Source organism: Rhinoraja longicauda, chromosome 9 (assembly GCF_053455715.1).
Source record: "Rhinoraja longicauda isolate Sanriku21f chromosome 9, sRhiLon1.1, whole genome shotgun sequence".
Lineage (NCBI taxonomy): Eukaryota > Metazoa > Chordata > Chondrichthyes > Rajiformes > Arhynchobatidae > Rhinoraja > Rhinoraja longicauda.
Window position 1 is genome coordinate 29,275,588 of NC_135961.1, and position 27,752 is coordinate 29,303,339.

General features: G+C 40.6%; 1 protein-coding gene across 3 annotated transcripts; it reads right to left on the bottom strand.

The window, feature by feature from the left end:
- Window positions 1–2,872: 2,872 nt before the first annotated feature.
- On the bottom strand, window positions 2,873–27,752 carry dync2li1 (dynein, cytoplasmic 2, light intermediate chain 1). Of its 3 annotated transcripts, XM_078405842.1 has the most exons (14): window positions 27,634–27,752; window positions 27,057–27,174; window positions 25,222–25,256; window positions 24,945–25,014; window positions 23,497–23,585; window positions 22,358–22,544; window positions 19,755–19,823; window positions 19,577–19,654; window positions 18,215–18,294; window positions 17,820–17,890; window positions 13,930–14,027; window positions 13,708–13,728; window positions 12,889–12,981; window positions 2,873–3,435 (listed from the first exon to the last, which is right to left on the bottom strand). In XM_078405842.1, exons 1-14 carry the CDS (start codon window positions 27,645–27,647, stop codon window positions 3,364–3,366), a joined length of 1,095 nt encoding a protein of 364 aa, XP_078261968.1. In that variant the 5' UTR covers window positions 27,648–27,752; the 3' UTR covers window positions 2,873–3,363. The 3 variants fall into 3 exon arrangements, with proteins under 3 accessions (XP_078261968.1, XP_078261971.1, XP_078261969.1); XM_078405845.1 differs by lacking the exon at window positions 19,755–19,823; XM_078405843.1 differs by lacking the exon at window positions 13,708–13,728.

Below are 27,752 nucleotides of genomic sequence, written 5' to 3' on the forward strand. Positions count from 1 at the left end.
ATCCCCTCTCATTCTTCTAAATTCCAGTGTATACAAGCCTAGCCGCTCTAGTCTTTCAACATACGACAGTTCCGCCATTCCGGGAATTAACCTAGTAAACCTACGCTGCACCCCCTCAATAGCAAGAATATCCTTCCTCAAATTTGGAGACCAAAACTGCATACAGTACTCCAGGTGCGGTTTCACTAGGGCCCTATACAACTGCAGAAGGACCTCTTTGCTCCTATACTCAACTCCTCTTGTTATGAAGGCCAACATTCCATTGGCTTTCTTCACTGCCTGCTGTACCTGCATGCTTCCTTTCAGTGACTGATGCACTAGGACACCAAGATCTCGTTGTACGTCCCCTTTTCCTAACTTGACACCATTCAGATAATAATCTGCCTTCTTATTCTTACCACCAGAGTGGATAACCTCACACTTATCCACATTAAACTGCATCTGCCATGCATCCGCCCACTCGCACAACCTGTCCAAGTCTCCCTGCAACCTCATAGCATCTTCCTCACAACTCACACTACCACCCAGCTTTGTATCATCTGCAAATTTGCTAATGTTACTTTTAATCCCTTCATCCAAGTCATTAATGTATATTGTAAATAGCTGCGGTCCCAGCACCGAGCCTTGCGGTACCCCACTAGTCACTGCCTGCCATTCTGAAAGGGACCCATTTATCCCCACTCTTTACTTTCTGTCTGTCAACCAATTTTCTATCCATGTCAGTACCCTACCCCCAATACCATGTGCTCTAATTTTGCCCACTAATCTCCTATGTGGGACCTTGTCGAAGGCTTTCTGAAAGTCGACGTACACCATATCCACTGGCTCTCCCCTGTCAATTTTCCTAAAAAAAAATTCCAGAAGATTAATCAAGCATGATTTCCCCTTCGTAAATCCATGCTGGCTCAGAACGATCTTGTTACTGCTATCCAAATGCTCCGCAATTTCGTCTTTTATAATTGACTCCAGCATCTTCCCCACCACTGAATAAATTATTTTAAAAATAAGTTTCTGAACAAAGCAAAGTTACATCTATTTTTCATTTTATTCCAATTCCATATTTCCTATGAAATTGTCAACCTGTATATATAACTGGAAATAAAATTCCAATATCAAAAAAATATAATTCTGTTGTTTAGTTAATTGTTTTGTTGGTCATAGTTATATTCCAGTAACTCAGTTTGATAATTAAGAGCAAATAGTTGCAGTGAAATGGAATGGACTTTCTCAATAAAGCTTTCAAAATCGTGCTTTCCATGCTAAATACATGGCGTATATGGGAATATTGTATTTTGGCAAATCAAGAGAATTAATCTTATCAATCAATTTCAACCACAAGCAGAAAATATGATGGCGATCCAATGTCTATGGTTGAAATTGTTAATTTTTGTGTTTACAATATCAATGTATGTTAATGATCCAACACCATTATAGAGTTATTTTAAGCATATATTGGATCAACACAAGCATACACCGACCGACCGATCAGCCAAAACATGTTCTGATCAGCCAAAACATGTTCTGATGAGCCAAAACATTATGACCACCTGCTTAATATGCTGTTGTCCTCCGTGTGCAGCCCCATACGCAGCAGGGTGCGATGCACTGTGTATTGTGCCACATTCCTCCTGTGACCACCATTAAAATTTTCTGGAACTTGTGCCACAGTATCCAGTCTGTCGGTTCGGACCGGACGGGATAGCCTTCGTTGCCCTTGTGCATTGATGAGTCTTGGGCGCCCAACACCCTGTCGCCAGTTGTGGTTTGTCCCTCCTCGGACCACTGTCGGTAGGTATTCAACCAATGCTGACCAGGAGCACCCCACAAGCCTTGCCGGTTCAGAGATGCTCTGACACAGTCGGCTGGCCATAACAATTTGGCCCTTGTCAAAGTCACTCAGATGTTTACTCCTGCCCATTTCTCCTGCATTCAACACATCAACTTCAAGAACTGACTGTTCACTTTCTGCCCAATATATCCCACCCCTTGACAGGTGCCATTGTAACAAGATAATGTTATTCACTTCGCCAGTCAGTGGTCATAATGTTTTGGCTGATCGGTGTATTATTAGAGACGGACAATAATTTAGACGGACAATAATTGACAAGTGACAGGTAGTGATGTGACTAAGCATGGATATTGATAAGGGGCATATGACTATATCCCTGATTACTACCTTCTGAAATAGCTCTTCAAACTAAAGAGTCATCCACCTTTCTGTTGGCCTGAATCTACATGCGAGCCTGCTAGCAACATTGGTGAACATAGATGAGTTTCAATGACAGATCACTTGCTTTATGGTCGCCTACATGGGTTAATTTGCGATAGAACTTCTATTCAAAACTACATAAAACTAAGTGACTATATTCCATATGAAACTTGGAATTAAGCCAAGAGGGGTGTATTAGCTCTGATATTAGCAATTTACTTCAAGGTATGACAGGAAATAACAAATGTCCAGCATTTAAAGAATTACAAGTCCCTCTAACGGATAAAAATCCGAACAGGAGAAGTGATGCGTCTAACCGGCTATCAAGTTAGGGTAGATTAAAGGAAAGGACAGGCAGGCCACAGTGTAAAAAAAAAAGCAAATTTGAGAAATCCTCAGAATTCAGCAAAGAGAGACCAAGGCGATGAGAAGAAATGAGAAATTAGAATATTGGAATAGTTGACAGAGAAACTGTAATACAGACTAAGAGCTTCTATAGATTTGTGAAAAGAAAATCTATTAGCTTCAGTTAATGTGCATCCCTCAGAGGCTGGGACAGGAGAATGTAGGTACTTTCTCCTGCAGCTGCTCTCTAGTCATCCTGTCCCTGCTCGCATGGGAAAGCAGCATTTGAGCCTCACATAGCAGCACAACTCAGAGCTCTTAAAAAGATTATTAAATGTTTATTAAAACCTGACCAAACAGAAAATAACATAAATACAAACAATGTGATATCTCCCCTCCAATCTCTCGACCTGAAAGGTTCATTATCCCTTTGTCTCCACCAATGCTACTTGACTTGCTCGAGGAACTTTCAAAACTTAAGATCTAAAATAGGTAGACATTGTTACACCGTTCCAATCCACATTTTATTTTATATCCTTTCTAAGAGTGTGTTAAAAATTATGACAAAAATATACAATATACAGGTTACATTTTTTCATCGACATTTATCAGGCTCAATAAATTGAAAGAGAAAATAGAACATTTAAATTATTGAAACAAAAATGAAATGTGTAATAGTTAATATGCAAAATAATGATGTTAAAATAATTCACATATAATGGCACTGTAGATAATTGCCAAAAAGTTCATTGTGAACTACAAAAAATATTTTCAAATTAAAATTGCACCATTGAATACTGAATGTTCAATTATCTCCCATGCATGTCAAATTCCATTTCTTTCCATGATCTGGATGCATTTCTTTTATATTGTTCAAGTTCCTGAAAGAATAAAGTGGAACATTATAGTTGTAGGCTTAGCAAAGTATTTAAATAATCTAAAAACTCTCAAAAAATTAGCTATAATTTATAAATATACACACACACGTGTGTGTATTCAACCATTTGACTCGCTGATTAAAACAAATATATATATATTTTTTCATATATGTTTTAATCAAATGGTTGAATTACTTGGTCAAGAACTACACCAAGGCTTGCAGCATTAATGTTAATGACCTTTACAATAGACAATAGGTGCAGGAGTAGGCCATTCAGCCCTTCGAGCCAGCACCGCCATTCAATGCGATCATGGCTGATCACTCTCAATCAGTACCCCGTTCCTGCCTTCTCCCCATACCCCCTCACTCCGCTATCCTTAAGAGCTCTATCCAGCTCTCTCTTGAAAGCATCCAACGAACTGGCCTCCACTGCCTTCTGAGGCAGAGAATTCCACACCTTCACCACTCTCTGACTGAAAAAGTTCTTCCTCATCTCCGTTCTAAATGGCCTACCCTTTATCCTTAAACTGTGGCCCCTTGTTCTGGACTCCCCCAACATTGGGAACATGTTTCCTGCCTCTAATGTGTCCAATCCCCTAATTATCTTATATGTTTCAATAAGATCCCCCCTCATCCTTCTAAATTCCAGTGTATACAAGCCCAATCGCTCCAGCCTTTCAACATACGACAGTCCCGCCATTCCGGGAATTAACCTAGTGAACCTACGCTGCTCGCCCTCCATAGCAAGAATATCCTTCCTCAAATTTGGAGACCAAAACTGCACACAGTACTCCAGGTGCGGTCTCACCAGGGCCCGGTACAACTGTAGGACCTTTTTGCTCCTATACTCAACTCCTCTTGTTATGAAGGCCAACATTCCATTGGCTTTCTTCACTGCCTGCTGTACCTGCATGCTTCCTTTCATTGACTGATGCACTAGGACACCCAGATCTCGTTGAACTCCCCCTCCTCCTAACTTGACACCATTCAGATAATAACCTGCCTTTCTATTCTTACTTCCAAAGTGAATAACCTCACACTTATCTACATTAAACTGCATCTGCCATGTATCCGCCCACTCACACATCACGTGTGTCACCAGGGGGGAAAGAACTTTGGACCACTGCTACACGCCGTTCAGGAAAGGCTACAAGGCCGTTTCTCTCCCTCCTTTTGGGAAATCTGACCACGCTGCCATTTTCCTGCTGCCGGAGTACAAACAACGGATAGTACGGGAAGCGACAGTGACGAGGGACGTAAAGCGGTGGGCTGACCATTCAGAGGCCATGCTGCAGGATGCACTGAGCGAAGTCGACTGGAACATGTTCCAAGCAAGTTCCAGAGACGTAAATGAGTTTGCGGAAGCGGTTACGGACTTCATTGCCACAATAGCCGATACCATCATCCCCACGGTAAGGGTCAGTATCTTCCCTAACCAAAAACCCTGGGTGGACAGGTCTATTCGCGTGGCCTTGAATGCTCGCACCGCTGCTTACAACTCCGGCCTGGCATCCGGGAACATGGACGACTACAAGGGAGAGTCCTACCGACTGCGAAGGGCAGTGAAGGATGCAAAAAAGAGGTACCGGGACAAGATGGAGTCACAGATGGAGCAGCAGGACACCAGGCGCCTTTGGCAGGGGCTACGGACTATAACTAGCTACAGGTCCAGCACCCCCTCAACCGGAAGTGCCGGCTCCTCCTTAGCTGATGACCTGAACTCTTTTTACGCACGGTTTGAGACGGGTAACACCACCAGCTCGCCGTCTAAAAACAGCACCGAAGGGGCGCTGGCTAGCGAGGCTGGAGGGGGATCCACCGCCGGGGATGTGCACACATTCTCGGTGTCCGAGCATGAGGTGAGGTGGGCTCTGATGCGTGTGAACACGAGGAAAGCTGGAGGCCCAGATGGTATATCTGGGCGAGTACTAAAGTCTTGTGCTACTCAGCTTGCTCCAGTGCTCACCACAATATTCAACCTCTCCTTGGCAAAGTCCGTGGTCCCTGCATGCTTCAAAAGATCCATCATTGTACCGGTGCCAAAGAATGCCTCTCCAGCGTGTTTAAATGACTACCGACCGGTGGCCCTCACCTCGGTTGTCATGAAATGCTTTGAGAGGCTAGTCAAGAAGCACATCTGCGCCCTCCTTCCTCGCAACATGGACCCACTACAGTTCGCATACCGTCCGAACAGGTCCACGGATGATGCGGTCTCCCAGGTTCTACACACCGCTCTCTCTCATCTGGACAGCCAGGGGGGCTATGTGAGGATGCTGTTCATTGACTTTAGTTCAGCATTCAACACAATAGTCCCCAGCAGACTGGTTGAGAAGCTGCTGGAACTGGGGCTTAGCACCCCTCTGTGTGCCTGGGTCCTGGACTTTCTCACTGCCAGGCCCCAAGTGGTCAGGATGGGGGAACACACATCTAGCTCCCTCACCCTGAACATAGGATCCCCCCAGGGCTGCGTCCTTAGCTCCCTACTGTACTCCCTGTACACACATGACTGTGGGGCCAGGTTCAGCTCAAACTCCATCATCAAGTTTGCTGATGACACTGTGGTGGTGGGCCGGATCTCCAACAACGATGAGAAGGCCTACCGGGAGGAGGTGGCTGATCTGGCACTCTGGTGTCAGGACAATAGCCTCCTCTTGAATGTCACTAAAACAAAGGAGCTGATTGTGGACTTCAGAAGGGCTAAACATCCAAGGACGTACACGCCACTGGAGATAAATGGGTCTATTGTGGATAGGGTGAGCAGTTTCAAATACTTGGGAGTCCGCATCGCAGAGGATCTGACGTGGGCAACGCACATTGCCGCACTGGTGGGTAAGGCTAAGCAGCGCCTTTACCACCTTAGACAACTGAGGAAATTCAGAGTGTCGCTGAGGATCCTTCATTGCTTCTACTCTGGGGCTGTAGAGAGCATCCTGTCCGGCAACATTACAGTCTGGTTTGGGAACAGCTCTGCCCAGGACAGGATGGCCCTGCAGAGAGTAGTGCGTTCGGCAAAACGCACCATGGAAACTACACTCGTCCCCCTGCAGGACCTATACATCAGGAGGTGCAGATCCAGAGCAAGCAAGATCATGAGGGACCCCTGCCACCCCAGTAACGGACTGTTCCAGATGCTACGATCAGGCAAACGCCTCCGCTGTCACGCTGTGAAAACGGAGAGGATGAGACGGAGCTTCTTCCCACAGGCCATCAGGACTGTCAACTTTGATAACCCCAGAGACTAAATTTTTGTCGACACTTTTTGTGCTATGTTTAGTAACTTATTAACTTTATTTATATGCTGTAACTGTAATTCTTTTTGTGCACAACCCGCAGGCATTGCCACTTTCATTTCACTGCACATCGAGTATGTGTATGTGACAAATAAATTTGACTTGACTTGACTTGACTTGTCCAAGTCACCCTGCAGCCTTATTGCATCTTCCTCACAATTCACACTACCCCCCAGCTTAGTATCATCTGCAAATTTGCTAATGGTACTTTTAATCCCTTCGTCTAAGTCATTAATGTATATCGTAAATAGCTGGGGTCCCAGCACCGAACCTTGCGGTACCCCACTGGTCACTGCCTGCCATTCCGAAAGGGCCCCATTTATCCCCACTCTTTGCTTTCTGTCTGTCAACCAATTTTCTATCCATGTCAGTACCCTACCCCCAATACCATGTGCCCTAATTTTGCCCACTAATCTCCTATGTGGGACCTTGTCGAAGGCTTTCTGAAAGTCGAGGTACACCACATCCCTGTCAATTTTCCTAGTTACATCCTCAAAAAATTACAGTAGATTTGTCAAGCATGATTTCCCCTTCGTAAATCCATGCTGACTCGGAATGATCCCGTTACTGCTATCCAAATGCTCAGCAATTTCGTCTTTTATAATTGACTCCAGCATCTTCCCCACCACTGATGTCAGACTAACTGGTCTATAATTACCCGTTTTCTCTCTCCCTCCTTTCTTAAAAAGTGGGATAACATTTGCTATCCTCCAATCTACAGGAACTGATCCTGAATCTATAGAACATTGAAAAATGATCTCCAATGCTTCCACTATTTCTAGAGCCACCTCCTTAAGTACCCTGGGATGCAGACCATCAGGCCCTGGGGATTTATCAGCCTTCAGTCCCATCAGTCTACCCAAAACCATTTCCTGCCTAATGTGGATTTCCTTCAGTTCCTCCATCACCCTAGGTTCTCCGGCCCCTAGAACATTTGGGAGTATTGAGGCTGCATTTAATGCATTTTACTTTAGTAAAGAATAACAAATTTCTAAAATAATCCTGGGACACAGAATTATTAATCCAGATACTCAGAAAATGAAACTCTTCAGATAAATTGAGTAAGACTTAAATGTTTGCTTATTGAGGTATATGGTGTTGCTAACTCCAAGAAATTATCTTGTGCACTAAACTTTAAAAATACTTTTAAAATATTTAAATGTTCTGAAAATATGACTTGCAAAACTTTTGTTTTCACCTTTGGAGCCTCTGTACTTTCAATGCACTAGCTTATCTGGTGCTCACTGATAATCGAAATTTGGCATTTAGCATGACTGCATTTTGACCTGTTAAACTTAAAGTCATATCATCTTATGAGCCACAACAAGAAGGAAGAAATTATTTGGATCTACTATATTTTTAGAATAAAAGAATTCGTGACGAAATTCATAATGGATCTCTAATCAAGCCTAAATCTATAGTTTTACCAGCATACAAACTATTAAGCTGTCATTAAGCTGGAAAGAGTGCAGATAAGATTTACGAGGATGTTGCCAGAACTCGAGTGGTTGAGCTGTAGGGAGAGGTAGGGCAAGCTAGGTGTTTGTTCCTTGGAGGACAGGAGGCTGGGGGTTGATCTTATAGAGGTGTATAAAATCATAAGGGGAATAGATTGGGTGAATGCACTGTCTCTTACCCAGGGTGGGGGAAATTAGGAAATGGAAGACATAGGTTTAAACTGAGGAGCAAATTTTTCACTGAGAGGGTGGAGGGTATATGGAACAAACTGCCAGGGCAGGTAAGTGAGGCAGATGCTGTAACAGCATTCAAAAGATACTTGGACAGGTACACAGATAGGAAAGGATTGGAGGGATGTGGGTCAAGCACAGGCATATTGGACTAGTTGAAATGGGGCATCTTGGTCGGCATGGAAAAGTTCGGCTGAATGGCCTGTGCAGGTGCTGCATGACTCAAAAACTAAATGCTTTGATGTGGAAGGCCCCAGTTTATTTACTTGCATTGCCTGCTGTGGAAAGAGAAAATTACAATTCAACGTTGATTTTTTTTTAAAATCAAGATTTATATCTTGGACTGGAATTTCTGTGAAACTGATTTTAAAATGTTATTCTTATGTATTTATGGTATTAATATAAAGACTTCACAAAGAGGATCACTAAGCAATAATTTGAAGGGTTACTAAAGGTTATGTCTAATAAAGGTTTTTACTGTCTTGCATGTTTATTGCACCTAATTAAGATTACTCATTTTCATTATCTTAAAGTGAAATTTGTCATAGCTAATCGTAGATCAACCAAAAATTAAGTACAGGGTAGACAGAAAAAGTTGTGGAGGCAAAGTCTGGATATATTTAAGGCAGAGATGAATAGATTTTTGATTAGTACGGATGTCAGAGGTTATGGGGAGAGGGCGGGAGAATGGGGTTAGAAGGGAGAGATAGATCAGCCATGATTGAATGGCAGAGTAGACTTGATGCGCCAAATGGCCTAATTCTGCTCCTATCACTTATTATCTTATGATAAAGACAAACCCTTTTCATATTGCATAATGGATTCCAAAACTAAGATTACATACTTTAGTTTAGTTTAGAGATACAGATAAAGGAACAGGCCCTTCGGCCCACCGAGTCCACGCTGATCAGTGATCCCCGCGTATTAACACTATCCTACCCACACTAGGAACAATTTTTACATTTACCAAGCCAATTTACCTACATACCTGTACGTCTTTGGAGTGTGGGAGGAAACTGAAGGTCTCGGAGAAAACCACACGGTCACGGGGAGAACGTACAAACTCTGTACAGACAGCACCCGTAGTCAGGGTCGAACCCGGGTCTCCGGCGCTGTAAGCGTTGTAAGGCAGCAACTCTACTGCTGCGCCACTGTGCCGCCCCATACTCATCAAGGTCTATTACCCAAGGTCAGGCAGCATCTCGGGAGAGAAGGAATGGGTGACGCTTCTTCAGAAGACGGGTCACGACCTGAAATGTCACCCATTCCTTCTCTCTCGAGATGCTGCCTGACCCGCTCAGTTACTCCAGCATTTTGTGGCTACTTTCGATTTTAACCAGCATCTACAGTTATTTTCCTATTCAAAAATAAATACACCTAGAGTATAATAGTTGAGATAAAAAAACAGATTTTTAAAAGAATTAAGTCTTTCACAAGACTACATTATACTGAATTGTTAAACTGAACACAGTACAAGACCAACAACTACCCAAATGCATGTATAGCAGTTCCTTGTTTCTACATGTATAGATAATTCTTGTTTACCTCCTGAACGTGGCTTAGATTGGTATTGTAAAGATCACAGAATATATTGCTAAGAATATTATGGTAAACATTTCTAAAGTGCTAACTACGGGCAAAATACCACATACAAATCAGTAGTGTATTCATGTAAACCCCTTCGAACCTGAGGGGCAACTTTTTTTTACACAAGGGGTGGTAGGTATATGGAACGAGCTGCCGGAGGGCGTAGTTGAGGCAGGTATTATCACAACATTAAATAACATTTGGACAAGTATGTGGATAGGATAGTTTTAGAGGCCCAAATGCAGACAGGTGGGACTAGTGTAGTTGGGGCATGTTGGTTGGAGTGGGCAAGTTGGGCCGAAGGGCCTGTTTGCCAGCTGTAAGACTGTATGGTTCTATAAAACGTTGAAAATACTCACAAGATTAAGCAAAGAAAACTCAAATGAACTGAAAAACACGGACAATTATAAATGTAATAATCTGTGAGGAAGCTAGTAAATGTCATTAAATGATACGACTGTTGTGAATTCCCAGCATAACATGGTTAGCTTGGTCCATCCTTCAAGTAGGTTATATTTAATTATTTACCTTTAGGGAAAGCATTGACTGACTAATGACTCAGGGACAATGCACAACATCAACCTCTTCAGGAAAATTTGCAGTTATTGTTTTAATTATTCATATTAGACAAATTTGTTTCAATTTATGGCAATGAATCCTGAAGTATAAATTTATCTTGATTTGATAAATTGAGAAACAATAAAGGAATTATCATTTGAATCTTCACCAGGATTTTTTTTTGTAATGACACTAATAAAATTCAAAACCTTGGCCAACATAATTGAGTATGAGGGTTAAATTATACACAGTAAACTGTGGCAACTATCAGGTAAACCTCCTGATAAGCATTGGGTTGAATTCAACACACAAGAAATGATACCAAATCAGTACTTGCCCCTGAAAGGTCCAGTCTCTAAACAGTGCAGTTAACTAAAGCAAAGTCAGTACAAAGCTAAAATGCTTAGCTCAAAGCACAAAAAGGTGGAAACATAATGCAATGGATCTAATTAAAGGGGTAATATGAAAAAGAATAACACGGAAAGAAAAATCTGCACTGTGTCAAGAAATAAAAGCAAAACATGAAAAGTTTATAAAGTGAAGGTGAGTGGTTAAAAGGGAATATGTTTATTAAATACATATCCAGTACTGTATTATGAGCAACAGGTAAATGGCATACATTATGCAATTACTTTATCTGCTGAGGAGCACATATTTTCCACAGTATGCTTCCTTCAATATTAGCATTCTGTACTCTAGCGTAAAAGTCTCAAAACATTTGCCAGCATTTTCTCATCAATTTAATTTGGTGTCCTTGGGTAATAGACGTTGATGAGTATGGGGCGGCACAGTGGTGCAGCAGTAGAGTTGCTGCCTTACAGCGCTTGCAGCGCCGGAGACCTGGGTTCGATCCCGACTACGGGTGCTGTCTGTACAGTTTGTACATTCTCCCCGTGACCGTGTGGTTTTCTCCGAGACCTTCGGTTTCCTCCCACACTCCAAAGACGTACAGGTATGTAGGTAAATTGGCTTGGTAAATGTAAAAATTGTTCCTAGTGTGGGTAGGATAGTGTTAATACAAGGGGATCGCTGATCAGCGTGGACTCGGTGGGCCGAAGGGCCTGTTCCTTTATCTGTATCTCTAAACTAAACTAAAGTATGTAATCTTAATTTTGGAATCCATTATGCAATATGAAAAGGGTTTGTCTTTATCATAAGATAATAAGTGATAGGAGCAGAATTAGGCCATTTGGCGCATCAAGTCTACTCTGCCATTCAATCATGGCTGATCTATCTCTCCCTTCTAACCCCATTCTCCCGCCCTCTCCCCATAACCTCTGACACCCGTACTAATCAAAAATCTATTCATCTCTGCCTTAAATATATCCAGACTTTGCCTCCACAACTTGTTTTGGCAAAGAATACCACAGATTCATCACCCTCTGACTAAAGAAATTCCTCCTCATCTCCTTCCTAAAAGAATGTCCTTTAATTCTGAGGCTGACTAGTCCTAGATTCTCCCACTAGTGGAAACATCCTCTCCACATCCACTCTATCCAGCATACAAAGCATATTTCATGATCTTAGAGCATGTTTGCAGGAAAATGCTTTTAAGTATAGCTACTGTTTGAAAATAGCAAGGACATGAATATCGATCTGAAGAAGGACCCTGACCCGAAACGTCGCCTATCGATGTTCTCCAGCGATGCTGCCTAACCTGCTGAGTTACTCCAGCGCTGCGTGTTTTTTTTGTACACCATCAACTGCAGTTACATGTTTCCCCAATTCATCTACTCTTCTTCAAAACATTGTATTTTTTAATATCCTTCCAATAGAGTAGGTGGGTCTTGGTTCTCACCTGAAAGATGGCACCCGCAAGGATACAGCACTCTCAGTATTGCTTGGGATTGAAAGTCTAGATTTTTGTGCTCAAGCCTCTGGAGTAGCATTTGAACCCACAAATGCAGTCTTTTACCCTACGTAGGGAAATCAAGAACCAGAGGACATAGGTTTAACGTGAGAGAAGGAAGATTTATTAGGAACCTGAGGGACATCTTTTTTACACAAAGGATGATAGATATACAAAACAAGCCGCCAGAGGATGTAGTTAAGGTGGGTACTATCACAATATTTAAAAGACATTTGGACAAGTACATGGATAGGAAAGGTTTAGAAGGATATGGGGCAAACGCATCCAGGTGGGATTAGTGTAGAAAGGGCATTTTGGTTGGCATGGGCAAGTTGGGCCAAAAGGCCTATTTTCCTGACTCGAACAGTACTACTAACTGAGCTTTGGCTGATATAGTCCTGCCACACACACAGATGGGAGTAGAATAAATACCTGTCAGATCAACAAATACAATTTGTGTCTCCTGAAACTTTAAATGTTACCTGGTCCTTTTGTGTCCTCATTACATCCACTTCAGGTTCAGCATACTGTGGGTCTTTGGCCGGATCCATAACATCTTTGAATTCTCCAGTACTCTATACATGGAAATCAATAGCCACTTGTCATTAAGATTCAGGATTTAAAACTTTACATGTCAAATTTGTTATTCATAAGCGAATTCCATGTTTGGAATGCAATTGAAGCGAATCTTACAATATTGTATTGAAATAATCGGTTGTATTTCTTCCCTACCTTCCCACAATGTCCTTGGTTACATATGGTTTATGCGATAGCTTATGGAAGTCTGCATCTAACCATTTTAACAATCCATCATTGACTCATTATGGCACAGTCCTACCCTTTTCTGTAAGTATTTAAAAGCCAACAGAATTTTGGTCACTGGTCCCAAAGTGGTCCAAAATTGTCACTTCAGTCACTTGCCCTGCCTCATTTCTCAATTGGAGGTCCATATTGATCCGTCTCTGGTAGACCCTTCTACATATTGTTTGAGAAACATTTCTTGGCACATTTCACAAATTCCGCCCCTTCAACGCCTTATACCCTCTGGCAATCTCAGTCAACACAAGGAAAGTTGAAATCATCTACTATTACAGCCATATTATTCTTACCGCTGTCTGCAATCTTATTACATATTTTTAGTTTAGCTTAGTTTGTCATATGTATGAAGGTACAGTGAAAACTTATGTTGCACGCTAACCAGTCAGCGGAAAGACCATAGGTGATTACAATCGAGCCAGAAAGATTGGCCTTGCACCTTTAGGAGCATTCTCTCTTTAAAATTCCGCAGTGTCTTTACTAACCTGTACTGACAATCCACATTCCTTGTTCAGAAAGCATGGGGAAGGAAAACATTTTGATTACGCGAATATCAAGTTCCCAGTCCCCTTCATTTGAATCATGTTTTGTTCATGCCACATCAACTCCCCACATAATCAAGCACTTGAACCTCACTGATCTTATTGATCATGATTTAGGAGTTTGAATACGTGGATCATTAGATTACAGATTGATGGAAATGTTACCTCACACGGGAATACCCTCTCATATACTTTCTTCCACAGATCAATTGGATTTCGTGCATTTATTTTGCCCAAGTCAACTTCAGTAGCAGGTGGAGATCCTGTGTGCATAATATATATATTTTTAATAAAGCAGAAAGTAATTAAAAAAATAATTTTGAATGTTTATATGAATCCAGTGGTATCGGAATGCAGATTTACCACATCCAAATGATCAAAAGCAATTGCTTTAGAACGTTATTGTATTTGTAGGTTAGTATTCAAGATACAAATAAAAATCTTAAAATAGTACCCAACACTGTGGTGAAGAGATAGTTCTACACAATACAAGTTTCAGAACCAGAAAATAAAGTACAAGACAAAGAGAAGGGTTTCAACCCATTCCTATTCCTTTTCTCCAGAGATGCTGCCAGGACCCACTGAGTTACTCCAGCTTTTCGTTTCTATCTTCGGTGTAAACCAGCATCTGCAGTTCCTTCCTACACAGAGATTCCTTGACAGTTTAATCCCCTAGTTTAATCATTTGGTGTTGCTGATAATGTGTGGAATGCTATATTAGTCATCAATTACCCTTGAGAAAGGTAGTTCAAAAGAAAAAGAACAGGACTCCCAACTGTGACAGCTGTGTAACAGGTTCTTGCTGGAATAAATGCTTGAATGGGTGTCGAGTGAGCACTCATTGGGTGTTGAATGGGCCATGAAAAATAGATTTATGATAAACTCCATGTAAACTTGAGGCAGTCAATATTACGGTCAAGGAGGTGCTGAAGGTCTTAACGTGTATGAAGGCAGACTTGTCTTCCGGGCCTGACTAGATATATCCGAGGACACTGTGGGAAGCTAGAGGCGAAATTGCACGCGCCCTGGCTGAGATTTGTGAGTCATCATCATTATGAACTCTCATGGGTGAGGTGCCGGAAAACAGGAGGGTGGCAAATGCTGTGCTTATATTTCAGAAGGGCTGCAGGGAAAAGCCTGGGAACTACAGACCAGTGAGCCTTACATCTGTAGTCGGAAAGTTACTGGAGACAATCCTGAGGACCAAGATTTACATGAATTTAGATGGGCTGGGGCTAATTAGGGATAGCCAGCATGATTTTGTACGTGGGAGATCGTATCTCATGAATCATATTGAGTTTTTTGATGTGACCGAAAAAATGAATGAGGGCAGAGCTGTAGACTTTGTATATATGGATATGCCAGGATCTACACAGTAAATACAGGGCTCCGGACAGCGATGCAGAGCAGGGGCATCGAGGAATGCAGGTATATAGTTCCCTGAAAGTAGTGTCACAAGTAGTGGTCAAGAAGACATTCGGCACATTGACCTACATCAGTCAGAGTATTGAGTAGACATTTGGGAGGTCATGTTACAGTTATACAATACATCGGTGAGGTCACATTTAGAGAAGTGTTTTGGTCATCATGTAAAAGGAAAGATGGTGTTAAGCTGGAAAGGGTGCATAAAAGATTTATGAGGATGTTGCTAGGACTCAAGTGCCTTAGCTATAGGGAAAGGTTGAGCAGGCTAGGACATTCCTTGGAGCACTGGAGGATGAGGGTGATCTTATAGAGATGTACAAGATTATGAGAGGAATAGATAGGGTAAATGCGCAGTCTTTTACCCAGAGTAGGGGAATCGAGAACCAGAGGACAAAGGATTAAGGTGAGGGAGGAAAGATTTAATAGGAACCTGAGGGGCAACTTTCTTTTTACACACACAAAGAGTGGTAGGTGTATAGAAGAAGCTGCCAGAGGAGATAGTTGAGGCAGGTACTACCACAATGTTTAAGAAACATTTAGACAGGTACATGGATAGGGAAGATAAGGCCAAATGCAGGCAGGTGAGACTAATATAGATGGGACATGTTGGTGGTCGGCATGGGAAAGTTGGGCCGAAGGGCCTGTTTCCACGCTGTATGACTCTATAACTGCCATCTGGATGTAGGACGAGAGAGTCTGACACCACTGAAACTGCAGATAAAATTTTGGATACCATCCTATCTATAGATAGTTTTTCAATCGGAGTACATGATAGAAAATTGCAACCTACAACAGAAAATGTACTCACAATGAACTGCAGATGCTCGAATCTTGCATAGAACACAAGGTGCTGGAGTAACTCAGCAGGTCACACAACATCTTTTGAGGTCACAGATAGGCAACATTTTGGAATGGGACCCTTCTTTATACTGAGTGTGGCAACGTTTCAGGTTGGGATCCTTCTTTATCCATTTGTCTCCTTTTCATCTCTTGATTTTGTCCACCCATCGCCCCTTCACCTGGAATCAGCTATCACTGCCAGGCTTTGTTCCATTCCCACCTCTTTTCCAATTTTCGTTCCCCACTACTATCAATCTGAAGAAAGGTCCTGACTCAAAACATCGCCTATCCATGTCCTCCAGAGATGTGCCTGACCCATTGAATTACTCCAGCACCGTGTTCTATGCAGAAAATGAATTCTCATGTTCCAGCAATTAGTTAATTATCTTCAATAGAAAGATTTTCTAAAAAAGGTAAAGTAGAAACAAAAGTGATCTAAAGAACAATAAGATTACTGATCTATCGACACTGTAAGCTCAGAAGCCATTTCCTTGGATTATACTTGTTATTTTTTGTAATTCTTATTTTGTAAAATAATAATGTTCTTTCCTTCACGGTCCAATTTAACAAATCACATATGCTTTTATGTTCATTTTTACTATTTTTGTTGCAACTACCAGTAAGAATATCTCAACAGTTTTTGATTGTTCTCTTATTTTCTGATAATGTTGCTCTGCTTTTTTGCAAGGAATGAGTTCAAAATTTCTCCAAAGACATTAACAAAAGTAATGGTGACTGGGATTGGGATTAAACAGCAATGTAAATTCACACCATCAAAAGGTGCTGTAAACAGTGTGACAAAGGAAACTGATTTATCTTTTAATAATGTGTAGGGAAGAACAGCAGATGCAGGTTTAAACCAAAAACAGACACAAAAGCCTGGAGCAACTCAGCAGGTTAGGCAGCATCTCTGGAGCTGAGTTGTAAGGTATGAATATTGATTTCTCTAACTTCAAGTAACCCTAGCATCCCCTTTCTCCCCATCCCTTCCCCACCCTAGTCGTCATACTAGTTTTACTGTCACCTGTGAGTTCCTCCATCTGTATACTCGTTATCACCTATCCGACTGCCAACAATGGCCTATTGTGTGCCCCACACTTCCTTGATTATCGTTGCTTTTCGCCTTTCTATTCATTTCTAAGTACTGTTTGTATCTCTCGTTCCCCTCTCTACAGGAGGATCTCGACCCAAAACGTCACTTATTCCTTTTCTCCAGAGATGCTGCCTGACCAGCTGAGTTACTCCAGCCTTTTGTGTTTATCTTTTAATAACTTCCTTTTCATTCATTCGAAAGAGTTAAATCCCATGATAAATTGTGGGAAATAGCAATCAAGTACTTGCAAGTCTTTATTTTCAGGAACCTTCAATAGTCTAACCCACAAAACAATCTAACATGTTATTGGCTGATTTATTCTAGAAAAAAAACATGGTGCCAAGCAGCTTTCTCCTTCTTGAGCACTGTAGAAGTGAATTATTAAAAACATTTTTTAAGCCATTCCTGTCAGCACTCAATTAATTCATCAAATTATAAAAGTGTATTTCCTGAGAGGAAGCTCATTTTCCTTTGCAGTCACACTAATAGAATAAATGAACGGAAAAATTGTTCCCAGCCACTTGGATGACTGAACAACGTTCTACATCCGATTTCCTCCTCTTGGGAAAAGCTGGGCTGCAGCTGGTTAACTTTGCATCTTAGTCACGTCAACAACACTGACATCACCAAATGAAATTTATAGCCTACCACCTATACAGGTTATTTTGTGGTAGAACACATTTCTGTTTTTACTTACCAATCTGACTCAATGAATCCATTCCAGCTGGGACAAACAATGGTTTGTTGTACTCCACAGATATTGTTTTGCTACAAAACAAAAGCAAATTAGGGATTTTGAAGTGTAGCTTTTTTAATCTGAATAATTCTGCTTCCATTCCATAGTTTTCAGAAAATAACAACTGGCTGTTGGACTTGAGGAGAGCTCCCTTCCAGTGCCGTGTTTTTTTCAGGCCGGGAGATTAAGAACAGCAATGGCAACCAAAATGGAATGCCTAGGTTGAATATTTGATAATGTCAAAGTCAACAAGTTAGTGTCTTGCATGCATTTTTAAGAATGGCACAGCATCTTATTAAATTATTCTTCGCTATAGAGACCTAGCAACTGGAAATGAAACACAAAATGCTGCTCACCTTCTGTCTGTGCCAAATGCCAAATTGTTCAGAACAGTTCGCAACTTAGATACCGTTGCTTCTGATTTATTGCTGTAAAACTAAATAGATGTGGTACAATAATTATAGGATTTAGCATGAAAGTTGTTCTTCTTGACACGGTACTGATACATTTATCGTAAGATTTTATAAAAATCTTATAAAAATATTATTTTATGTCAGTTATCATGAAGAGGGACGTTGATGCCAACTAGCTCGTCTTTCTGACTGTCTCTATTGCCCCTTCTATTGCCTATAAATTAGCGGTTGTTTGAGATCCAATATTGTAAATATGGAATTAATGCCTTGGTTCCAATTGCCGATTCATTTTCCTTTTCATCAATTTCAGCATGCTCTTTGGCAATTGTCTGATATTGAATTAGTAATTCTCAGCCAGGATACCACTTCAACCTCATATTGAATTTTGGACTTCATATCCATTCTACTATGACCTTTTTCCTCATCTGCAATACTGACTGACTCTACACTTTGGCCATTTCATTTGGAGCTGAAACTTTAATCCATGCCTAAATTACCTAAACTCTAGGACAGCCTTCCTTGTTCTACCCTCCAAAACCCTACTGCAAGTTCCTAACTTGTACTGACCCATTTCTCTATTTCATAACGACTCCAGGCTTGATTTTGAAATTTTTATCATTCATTTCAAATCCCTCTTGGACCTTGCCCACCCTAACTGTGTCTATTCCTCTGGATCTGCACATAAGTTCTAGCTCATCTCTTTATTTATTCACTCCACTACTGGTGATTATATTCAGCTGCCAAGCTCTGGAATTCCATCCTTAAACTCGTCTCATTCAGATCCTCTCTTTTTTCTTTTAAGATACTAATTTAAACTTACCATCCTTATTTAGCTACTGATCACCTACCCTAATAGATTCAGTCAAACTGCATTAGCCCACACTACCATAATGTACCCATCTACATTAATCCTATCTTTTTTCCCCTTACATCTCAATAAACTTCCCCGCCCCAGATTCTCCTACCACCCACGAGCACAAGGTACAATTTACAATAGTTAATTAATCTACCATTCAACACATTTTTGCCATGCGGGAGAAAATCAAAGCACCTGGAGGAAATCCACATGGTCACAGGGAGAACATGCAAATCCTACACAGATAACACCCAAGGTTAGGATTGAACCCAGGCCTCTGGAGTTGTGAGGCACCACATAAACCTCTGTACTGCTAACGTTTCCCTTTTCAAGTTCAACCGTTTTTTAAAAAAAAGGTGGTCCAAGGCATGATTTTTTTGTTATGAAAACAGCTATACAACTTGTTGTTGTTAAAAGTTAAGCTAATTACATTAATAATGAATACATACCAATAGAGAAGCTCCATAGTAATGAGCAACAAAACGCAATGTCTTGCAAATTACTTTTCTTTTTTCAGATTCAAAATTCTATGGAAAGGAAACCAAGTTAGCAAACAACCAGAACAACTGCTTCCACAACTATATCATATTAAAAATGAATTAAGTGACAATATAATTCTTATTGTACCTGTAAAATATCATACTTGCTTCCAATTATAACTAGAGGAAGAGGGAATGGATCAACAAGTTCCCAGTCCTGTTAGAATTTAGAAGTAAAAGTAAACGTATTATGGTTCTAAAGGAAAACACAAAATAAAAGCTAGGAAAATCCATGGATGTCAAAAACTCTGGTTTCCAAATACTGCTCATTAAAATTTACTTAATTAAAATTAATAAAGTGAGAGCATTCAAAAAAATTGTGACAATCAAAGCAAAGAGCTGCTCTTACACAACTGAGCAATTTAACGGACAGAATATAGGAACCAAGAAAAGGTACACTAAAAACAAATATTTTTTTGTTGTTTTTATTTAGTCATATTTAAAATGAACTGGTCTTAATATCAGCCTCTAAAAATTAAAGGAATACTTCCAAACCAATATTATTTAGAAATAGAATATGTAATGAGTGAAGAATGGGGCTTTATCAGAATAATACGATTCTAGGTAGAGTTAAAATAGAAATTGTCTGTAAGATTGAGGATGAATAAAACAAACTTAAATTTATCTTCCAATACAAGATATTTTTGGAAGTACCTGGGAGGGGCTGGTTTGGGTGTGATGGGATTAGTTAACCAGGGAGTTGTTGGAAGGGATGGTCTCTGTAGAAAGTGGATCCTTGCTCAACTCCCTGGTTAACTCATCCCTTCCCACCCAAAGCAGCCCCTCCCAAGTACTTTCTCCTGCAACTGCAGGAGATGCAACACCTGTGCCTATACCTCCTCCCTCAACTCCATCCATTGATCCAGACAGTCCTTTCACGTGAGGCAGAGGTTCACTTGCACCTCTTCCAACCTCATCTACTGTATCCATTGTTCCAGGTGTGGACCCCTATATATCGGCGAGACTAAGTGCAGGCTATCTTTCACCGAACACCTCCGCTCAGTCCGCCTAGGCCGACCCAATCTCCCGGTTGCTAAACACTTTAACTCCCATTCCCACACTGACCATTCTGTCCTGGGCTTCCTCCACTGTCAATGTGAGACCCAACATAAATTGGAGGAACCACACCTCATATTTCACTTGGGCTGCTTACAACCCAGCGGTATGAATATTGATTACTCTAATTTCAAGTAGCCGTTGCTATTACCTCTCTCCATCCCTCCCCCATCCTAGTTCTCCAACTAATTTCATTGTCCTCCTGATTAAATATTCTTGATTGTATGCCTCGTTTTTACCTTCCCCTTAGGCAAAAATGTATCATTCTACATTTCCTTAATCATAGTCCCCTTTATCAGTGTTTTTGCACCATACCCTTCCATATCTCTATGTCTCCCTCTCCTCTGACTCTCAGTCTGAAGAAGGGTCTCGACCCGAAACATCACCCATTCCTTCTCTCCAGAGATGATGCCTGTCCCGCTGTGTTACTCCAGCATCTTGTGTCTATCTTTGATTAAAGGATTGGTTTACAAGTGTAGAATATTTTTTAAGCAATTCAATAGAGTTTTGGTAAGACCATGCGGGAATTCTGTGTATAGTTTTGGTCTGCTCTGTTTAGGTGTAAAATGAAGATTACATAGAAACATAGAAAATAGGTACAGGAGGAGGCCATTCGGCCCTCCGAGCCAGAACCGCCATTCATCGTGATCATGGCTGATCGTCCACAATCAATAACCCATGCCTGCCTTCTCCCCATATCCCTTGATTCCATTAGCCCTTAGAGCTCTCTCTAACTCTCTCTTAAATCGATCCAGTGATTTGGCTTCCACTGCCTTCTGTGGCAGAGAATTCCACAAATTCACAACTCTCTGGGTGAAAAAGTTCCTTCTCACCTCAGTTTTGAATGGCCTCCCCTTTAGTCTAAGACTGTGGTCTCTGGTTCTGGACTCTCCCAACATTGAGAACATTTTTCTTGCATCTAGCTTGTCCAGTCCTTTTATAATTTTACATGTTTCTATAAGATCCCCTCTCATCCTTCTAAACTCCATTGAATACAAGCCTAGTCTTTTCAATCTTTCCTCATATGACAGTCCCGCCATCCCAGGGATCAATCTCGTGAACCTACATTCAACTATTAACTAGACCAATCCCTAGATTTAAGGCAGTGGAAGAATGGGCGTGGAAATTAGTTGTGTAAGAAAATAACTGCAGATGCTGGTACAAATCGAAGGTATCACAAAATGCTGGAGTAACTCAGCAGGTCAGGCAGCATCTCTGGAGAGGAATGGGTGACGTTTCGGGTCGAGACCGTTCTTCAGACTGATGTCAGGGGGGGGTGGGACAAATAAAGGATATAGGTGGAGACAGGAAGACAGTGGGAGAACTGGGAAGGGGAGGGGAAGAGAGGGACAGAGGAACAGAAGAGAGGGGAAGAGAGGGACAGAAGTTGATCAGGAGACAAGACCAAGAGTATTATTTCATAACATTTTGAAGAATGACTGAATTTTTTAATATAAACATTCAGGGCAATGGACTCAGAAATGGAAAATAGTCATTAGGAACTGAGATTTTCTTTCATAAAACAAATTTCACTCACTGAGTTATGAATATGATACCACATTCCAAAAAACCAAAATCATAAACTTTTCTTCTGAATGTTACATATTGCAGAAAGTTTTCTGAAGCTGGACTCACCGGGTGATTCTTCTGCAAATTTTTCCACGATCTTTGCTTGATCTCATTTATATTAATGGAATCTTTTTTACCTAGTTCATTCATAGTTTTGTTTATATGGTTCTTTGTCACACTCAGTAGCTTTTCCATGGTTTGCCACAGGTCATTGGGTTTGGAAAGGTCCAATACCAAAACAACAGAAAGGGTCCTAGAACGAATGAAACATCACAAATATCCTCATTTGCCTTCAATATATTAAAAATAGATCAGACATGACAATCCCAACAAGCACAAGGACCCAGGTGGTCTAATCTGCTAGTTCTTAGATGCTGATGTATATTTGTTCAGCATGATTCTGTAGGTAATATCACATTCACCTAAGCCAACTATAATACATAAAAGATGAGGTTGCAAATTCTCCAATCAGCAAATTGTACAGAAATGCAAATCTACTTAAGTGGTTTTCATTAGTCAGCATAAATATCCAATCATGTTATGCATAAGGGATTATTATAGATCGCATTTCTTCATATAAAAACAAATGACATCTGATCTGCTAAACTGTGTGATCTTATGAATATTTTGAGAAATTCAGTTAGACTAATATTTATAGTTTTGAAACATTTTAAAAATCTATCACAGTACACATGATCTATTTCCATTAATAATTAAATAACTAAACATAGTATAGCTGCCGATTTAATACAGGCTATTGTGGCGGCTCCCAAGGGTCGGGCCATACTTCTACCGACCCCTCGGCACGGGAATGGACCAGTCCCGGGAGGCGGTCCTGGACTCAGGTATATAAGGACAAAATATACCTTCCCGAAATACCTGGCTCCTTGCCTTTATCGACGCGCTACACAATAATAATAAAATTATAACAAATGATGTAAATGGAGCAACATACATGGGTAAATGATAAAACAAAGTCCATAGGCCAACAACAGTGACAAAATAAATGTAGTACAATTTATTTGTGTGGACCTTGGGCTTTTGGACCTCTGGTAAACTATAAAGCAGTTTTTAATTACATCCCCACTTCAATGAAACAAAAGACAAAGCGTGGACAAAAGCATGCAACGGATAAATTCTTATAATAAGATATGTCATTTGCATTCTAGTGGAGGTTAAACCTTGAACCAGATAGTGACACAAACCTTATGTTGTCAACAGTGATTGGAATCTGGGAAAGATCAGACAACAAGGTTCCACCACCTAGTTCCCAAAAATGAGAAATATCTTTTGGCTGCAAAACAGATTTCAACACATGGATATTTTGAAATACAAAATAAATTTATAATATAACAGTAACATACAAAAATGATATATGATTTTAACAAATTGCTTATCAGCGTATTTTATATTCTGGATTTTTTATTTAAGCGAGGTAATATTAGGGTACTTTGCTGCAAAGGGCAAATTGATAAATCAGCAAATACACATATTTCCCCTGACAGTTGGTATGATTTTGGCATAGACTATCGCAGACCTATTTAAGGAAATGCAACAGAAATATCCGTCAGGCTATTTCACGCAATGTATTATCCTTTTGGTTAGATTAGGGTTGAAAATTAAGCCTATGCCCTCCAGTGGCAGAAAATTGATGGTACTCATCAAGTAGACATCATCACAACCACAGTTACAAATTACTTAATGCTAAATCAAATTAAGGGAATACATTTAAAATATAGGTTCCAACATGTTGCAATTATTACTAAAATTTCCAAATCTACACAGTATGAAATCTCAATGATTATTTGTAAATCTAAGCAGGATCTGTAACTATTTGAATGGATCTTTCAATTAAAAATGAAGTAATAGATGCATTCACCCTCAATGTGCAGCATATCATTTATTTATCAGTTCTAGCTAAATTTAACTTTTGACTTGGATCAGTTCACTCCTGCAGTGTTAATGCATTGTAATTAAGTTCTGTTGCATTTACCTCATTATGGAGATGATTGGCTACATTCCCTAGACTGTAGTCACTTTCCTACAAATCGTTCACATCACTTTATTAGTGCTCCATATCCCTATTTATATTTCTGCGTAAGTTTCCAATGCCTTTGGTACGACAAAGTATCTATTGCAATATAGAAACTGAAGCAAAATGGCATCTAAAGCTTCAGAGACATGGCAATTATATTCAATTATTACTGGGCTCTAGCAAGTGGATTGATTACTTGAAGCTTGTCAACTTTAAAAGACCCAACTCTCATCAAGTATCATACATGGATGTAACATACATATAATTTGAATATGTCCATCTTTAGTGGGGGCTGCTAAAGGTTTTAAAATCCAATTTGACATGGAAATATTAGACTGGCAGTTTGTGAAGGACCAGTTAGGAGGTTTAATATTTGGTAGGTATCAGGATGCAGGGGAATTACAGTATGAATATGAATTGATAAATGTTAAGTCAAATAGCACCTTTAAGATGCTCAATGCTGGTTAATTTTGGAGGATTATGTTCCATACATTAACAGACACAGCAGATCAAATTTTAAAAGTGGAGGGGGTGCCACAATTTCTGTTCACAAAACTTCTTTATAAAGTGTTTTCTTTCTTGGAATCAATTTGTCTTTGACCCAATGTCAGTGCTTACGGTGTTATGTCCTCTTGCTCTTCTTCCAAAAGTATATTCCAAAGCCAACGTTGGCTTTGAAACTTCATCCCTGCCAAAGATAAATTAATTACACATACTATATACTGTATTTTTATAAATTCACAATTATTTATCTTGATGTATCTGGTAGCATAAACATAAATGAAGTAATCCCAGGTGGATCAGAAATACACCGTTGGGTTAATATGAGTTGTTTAAATCCACACTCCAAAGTCATTCAATATTCCAGATTTTAAAACTAATAGCCAACACATACCTGTCAAGGAATCTGAGTATAATTGTAGTTTTCCCCTGTAAAACAAAATACAAGAAACACATTCTATTTGGACATCTTGGCATGACCATTAGCAACAAATTAACAATGTCCATTAATATTTTGGTGCAACTATTGCAAATCTCAGAAACATACAGGAGTTCAGGAATTACTGCTGCTTATTAGACATTAGGTTTTGTTCAAGTCCTTGAGATCTTGATCTTCAAATATTTTTTTCCTCATTTGACCAAAGGCTGTTTTGGCACTGAAGGCAATGCTGAATACCTTCATCAATGTCTGGCTTCATCAAGAAGCAACTCCCGAGATATGGGAATTGATCCACATTTTTTCAGTGTCTTGCTGAGAGAGATTTTACTGTCAAAAGATGGAGTAATGTAAGAGGGACAGGACTTGCGCTCAACATGTTCAAAACAAAGCTCCTCTACTAACATGAAAGTAACTGTGGGGAAACTCACATCCTGATGTTCCCTCAGATGCATTGATAAGCATCTCATGGGCGGCACGGTGGCGCAGTGGTAGAGTTATTGTCTTACAGCTCTTGCAGCGCCAGAGACCCGGGTTCGATCCCGACTACGGGTGCTGTCTGTACGGAGTTTGTGCGTTCTCCCCATGACGGGACTCCCCTGTGTGGGTTTTCTCCGAGATCTTCGGTTTCCTCCCACATTCCAAAGACGTATGGGTATGTAGGTTAATTGGCTGGTAAATATAAAAATTGTCTCCAGTGTGTTTAGGATAGTGTTAATATGTGGGGATCGTTGGTCGGCATGGACCCGGTGGGCCGAACGGCCTGTCTCTTCACTGTATTTCTAAAACTAAAGCAAAAAAACTCCCCTTGGCAGCTATGAGACCAAGGAAATTATTTGAAACCTTATCAATTCTGATAAAAAGTCATTGATTTGAAACACTAGGCTGGAAAACGCTGCCAACTAGTTGGGGTTTCTGTCGTGAACGGCCAATCCGGTGTAGTGTTCACGATAATACAATCTGAATTTCCATGCCTGCACATTGTGGCACAGAAATTGGGAGAAAGCTGGAAATCAGATGGATACATATTGGATCACTTGTTCTGTTCCTGTACTCACAAGTGAATAAATCTTTAAAAGAAACATTTATTGCCCATAATTTTCTGCAAATTTAAGCTTTTAATGAATTCAAAAATGAAAAATATTTCAATTTGTTTGACCTGCATCCAAATGTCTCGGATCATCCTTGCTCACAGCAGCTCATGCAGTGATAAGAGGGAGTGACTCGGATAGGATTTTGAGAGCGGCACAACTACCAAAGATGGTACATTCACAAGGCTGGTCAAAGGGAAAATTGTAAGACATGTGGCCTGTTAAGCTCATTTTGGCTCAGAATATCTTTCTCTCCTTGAAATATTTCTAACAATTTCAGGGTTTTTTTAAAGCAAGGATTTCTAGCATCCACAGTATTATGCATTCTTATTTTAAGGGATTGTTCTTTTTCAATGTCCCTTTCACATATATTTGGATGAGTCAAGAGTGTTTGTGGACTCAATACGTTTGTTGTTCTGGTACCATTCAATCAGATTATCAATCTCCCACCAATACACCAACTCATAACCAGTAATTTGTCAAACAACGGGGGTGTCTTTGGCAAATTTGAAGATGGTGTTGGAACTGAGTTTGGCTACACAGCCATGGGTATAGAGTGCAGAACAACACTGAGCACACAGCCCCGAGGTGCTCCATGATGATTGTAAACATGAGTCCTACTGGATTTAGTCCTTTGATTTATGGGGGTATAAATACTGTAAACACAGTATTGTAGTTTTGAAAGTGGTCCGTGCAACTTACCCCACTCTTGCTTCCCAGGAAAAATACAGATCGTTCCTTTGTTTCCAAGTCTTCTTCATTTTCTTTCTCTTCACTATTTTTAGCAACTTCAGCCACAGCTATGTCCCATAGGGTATCACTATAGGCAACAACAAAAAAACAAGACCCACAAAGAAAGAATATTGCTCAACAGGGTAAGCAAATATAGCAAAATTTTAGAATGTAGAAACATGGAGCTGCAGATGTTGGTGCTGGAGTAGTTCAGCAGGTCAGACAGCATCTCTGGAGAACATGTCATGGGTAGGTGATGCTGCGGGTCGGGACCCGTTTTTAGCCTGATTGTGGAGGGCGGGAGGAAGGACAAAGCCTGGCAAGTGATAGGTAGATACAGGTTAGGGGGAAGTTTGAGATGCGGCTGCCCATAAAGGTATTCAATCTAAAGTGTTATATAAATGCAGGCAGTTTATTAGACTAGTGATCAGATTATAGCAAGCAGTGTATGGAACGAGCAACAGATTTCACACATCGTGGTGCGTCTGAAGCACTCCGTGTTCAGGCCGCTACTTCTGGTCGCTTGACAGCAACGTAAACTAGTCACCTCGACCGGGGCATCGTCCCCGCAGAAACACCCGCTCGCTGATCCTCCACCCGCGGTCTCCGCGACCACCACCGGCCCAGGCCCCGTTGCCATGGACACTGTGAGTGACGATGCGTCAG

What these genes read in the sequence shown, in the direction of transcription:
- dync2li1 (XM_078405842.1), bottom strand. An exon ending in GCAAGTATGATATTTTACAG is followed by an intron (nt 19,655 to 19,754) that starts GTACAATAAGAA and finishes TCCTTTCCATAG; the next exon opens with AATTTTGAATCTGAAAAAAG. An exon ending in AATGTGGATTGTCAGTACAG is followed by an intron (nt 12,982 to 13,707) that starts GTTAGTAAAGAC and finishes TTCCATGTATAG; the next exon opens with AGTACTGGAGAATTCAAAGA.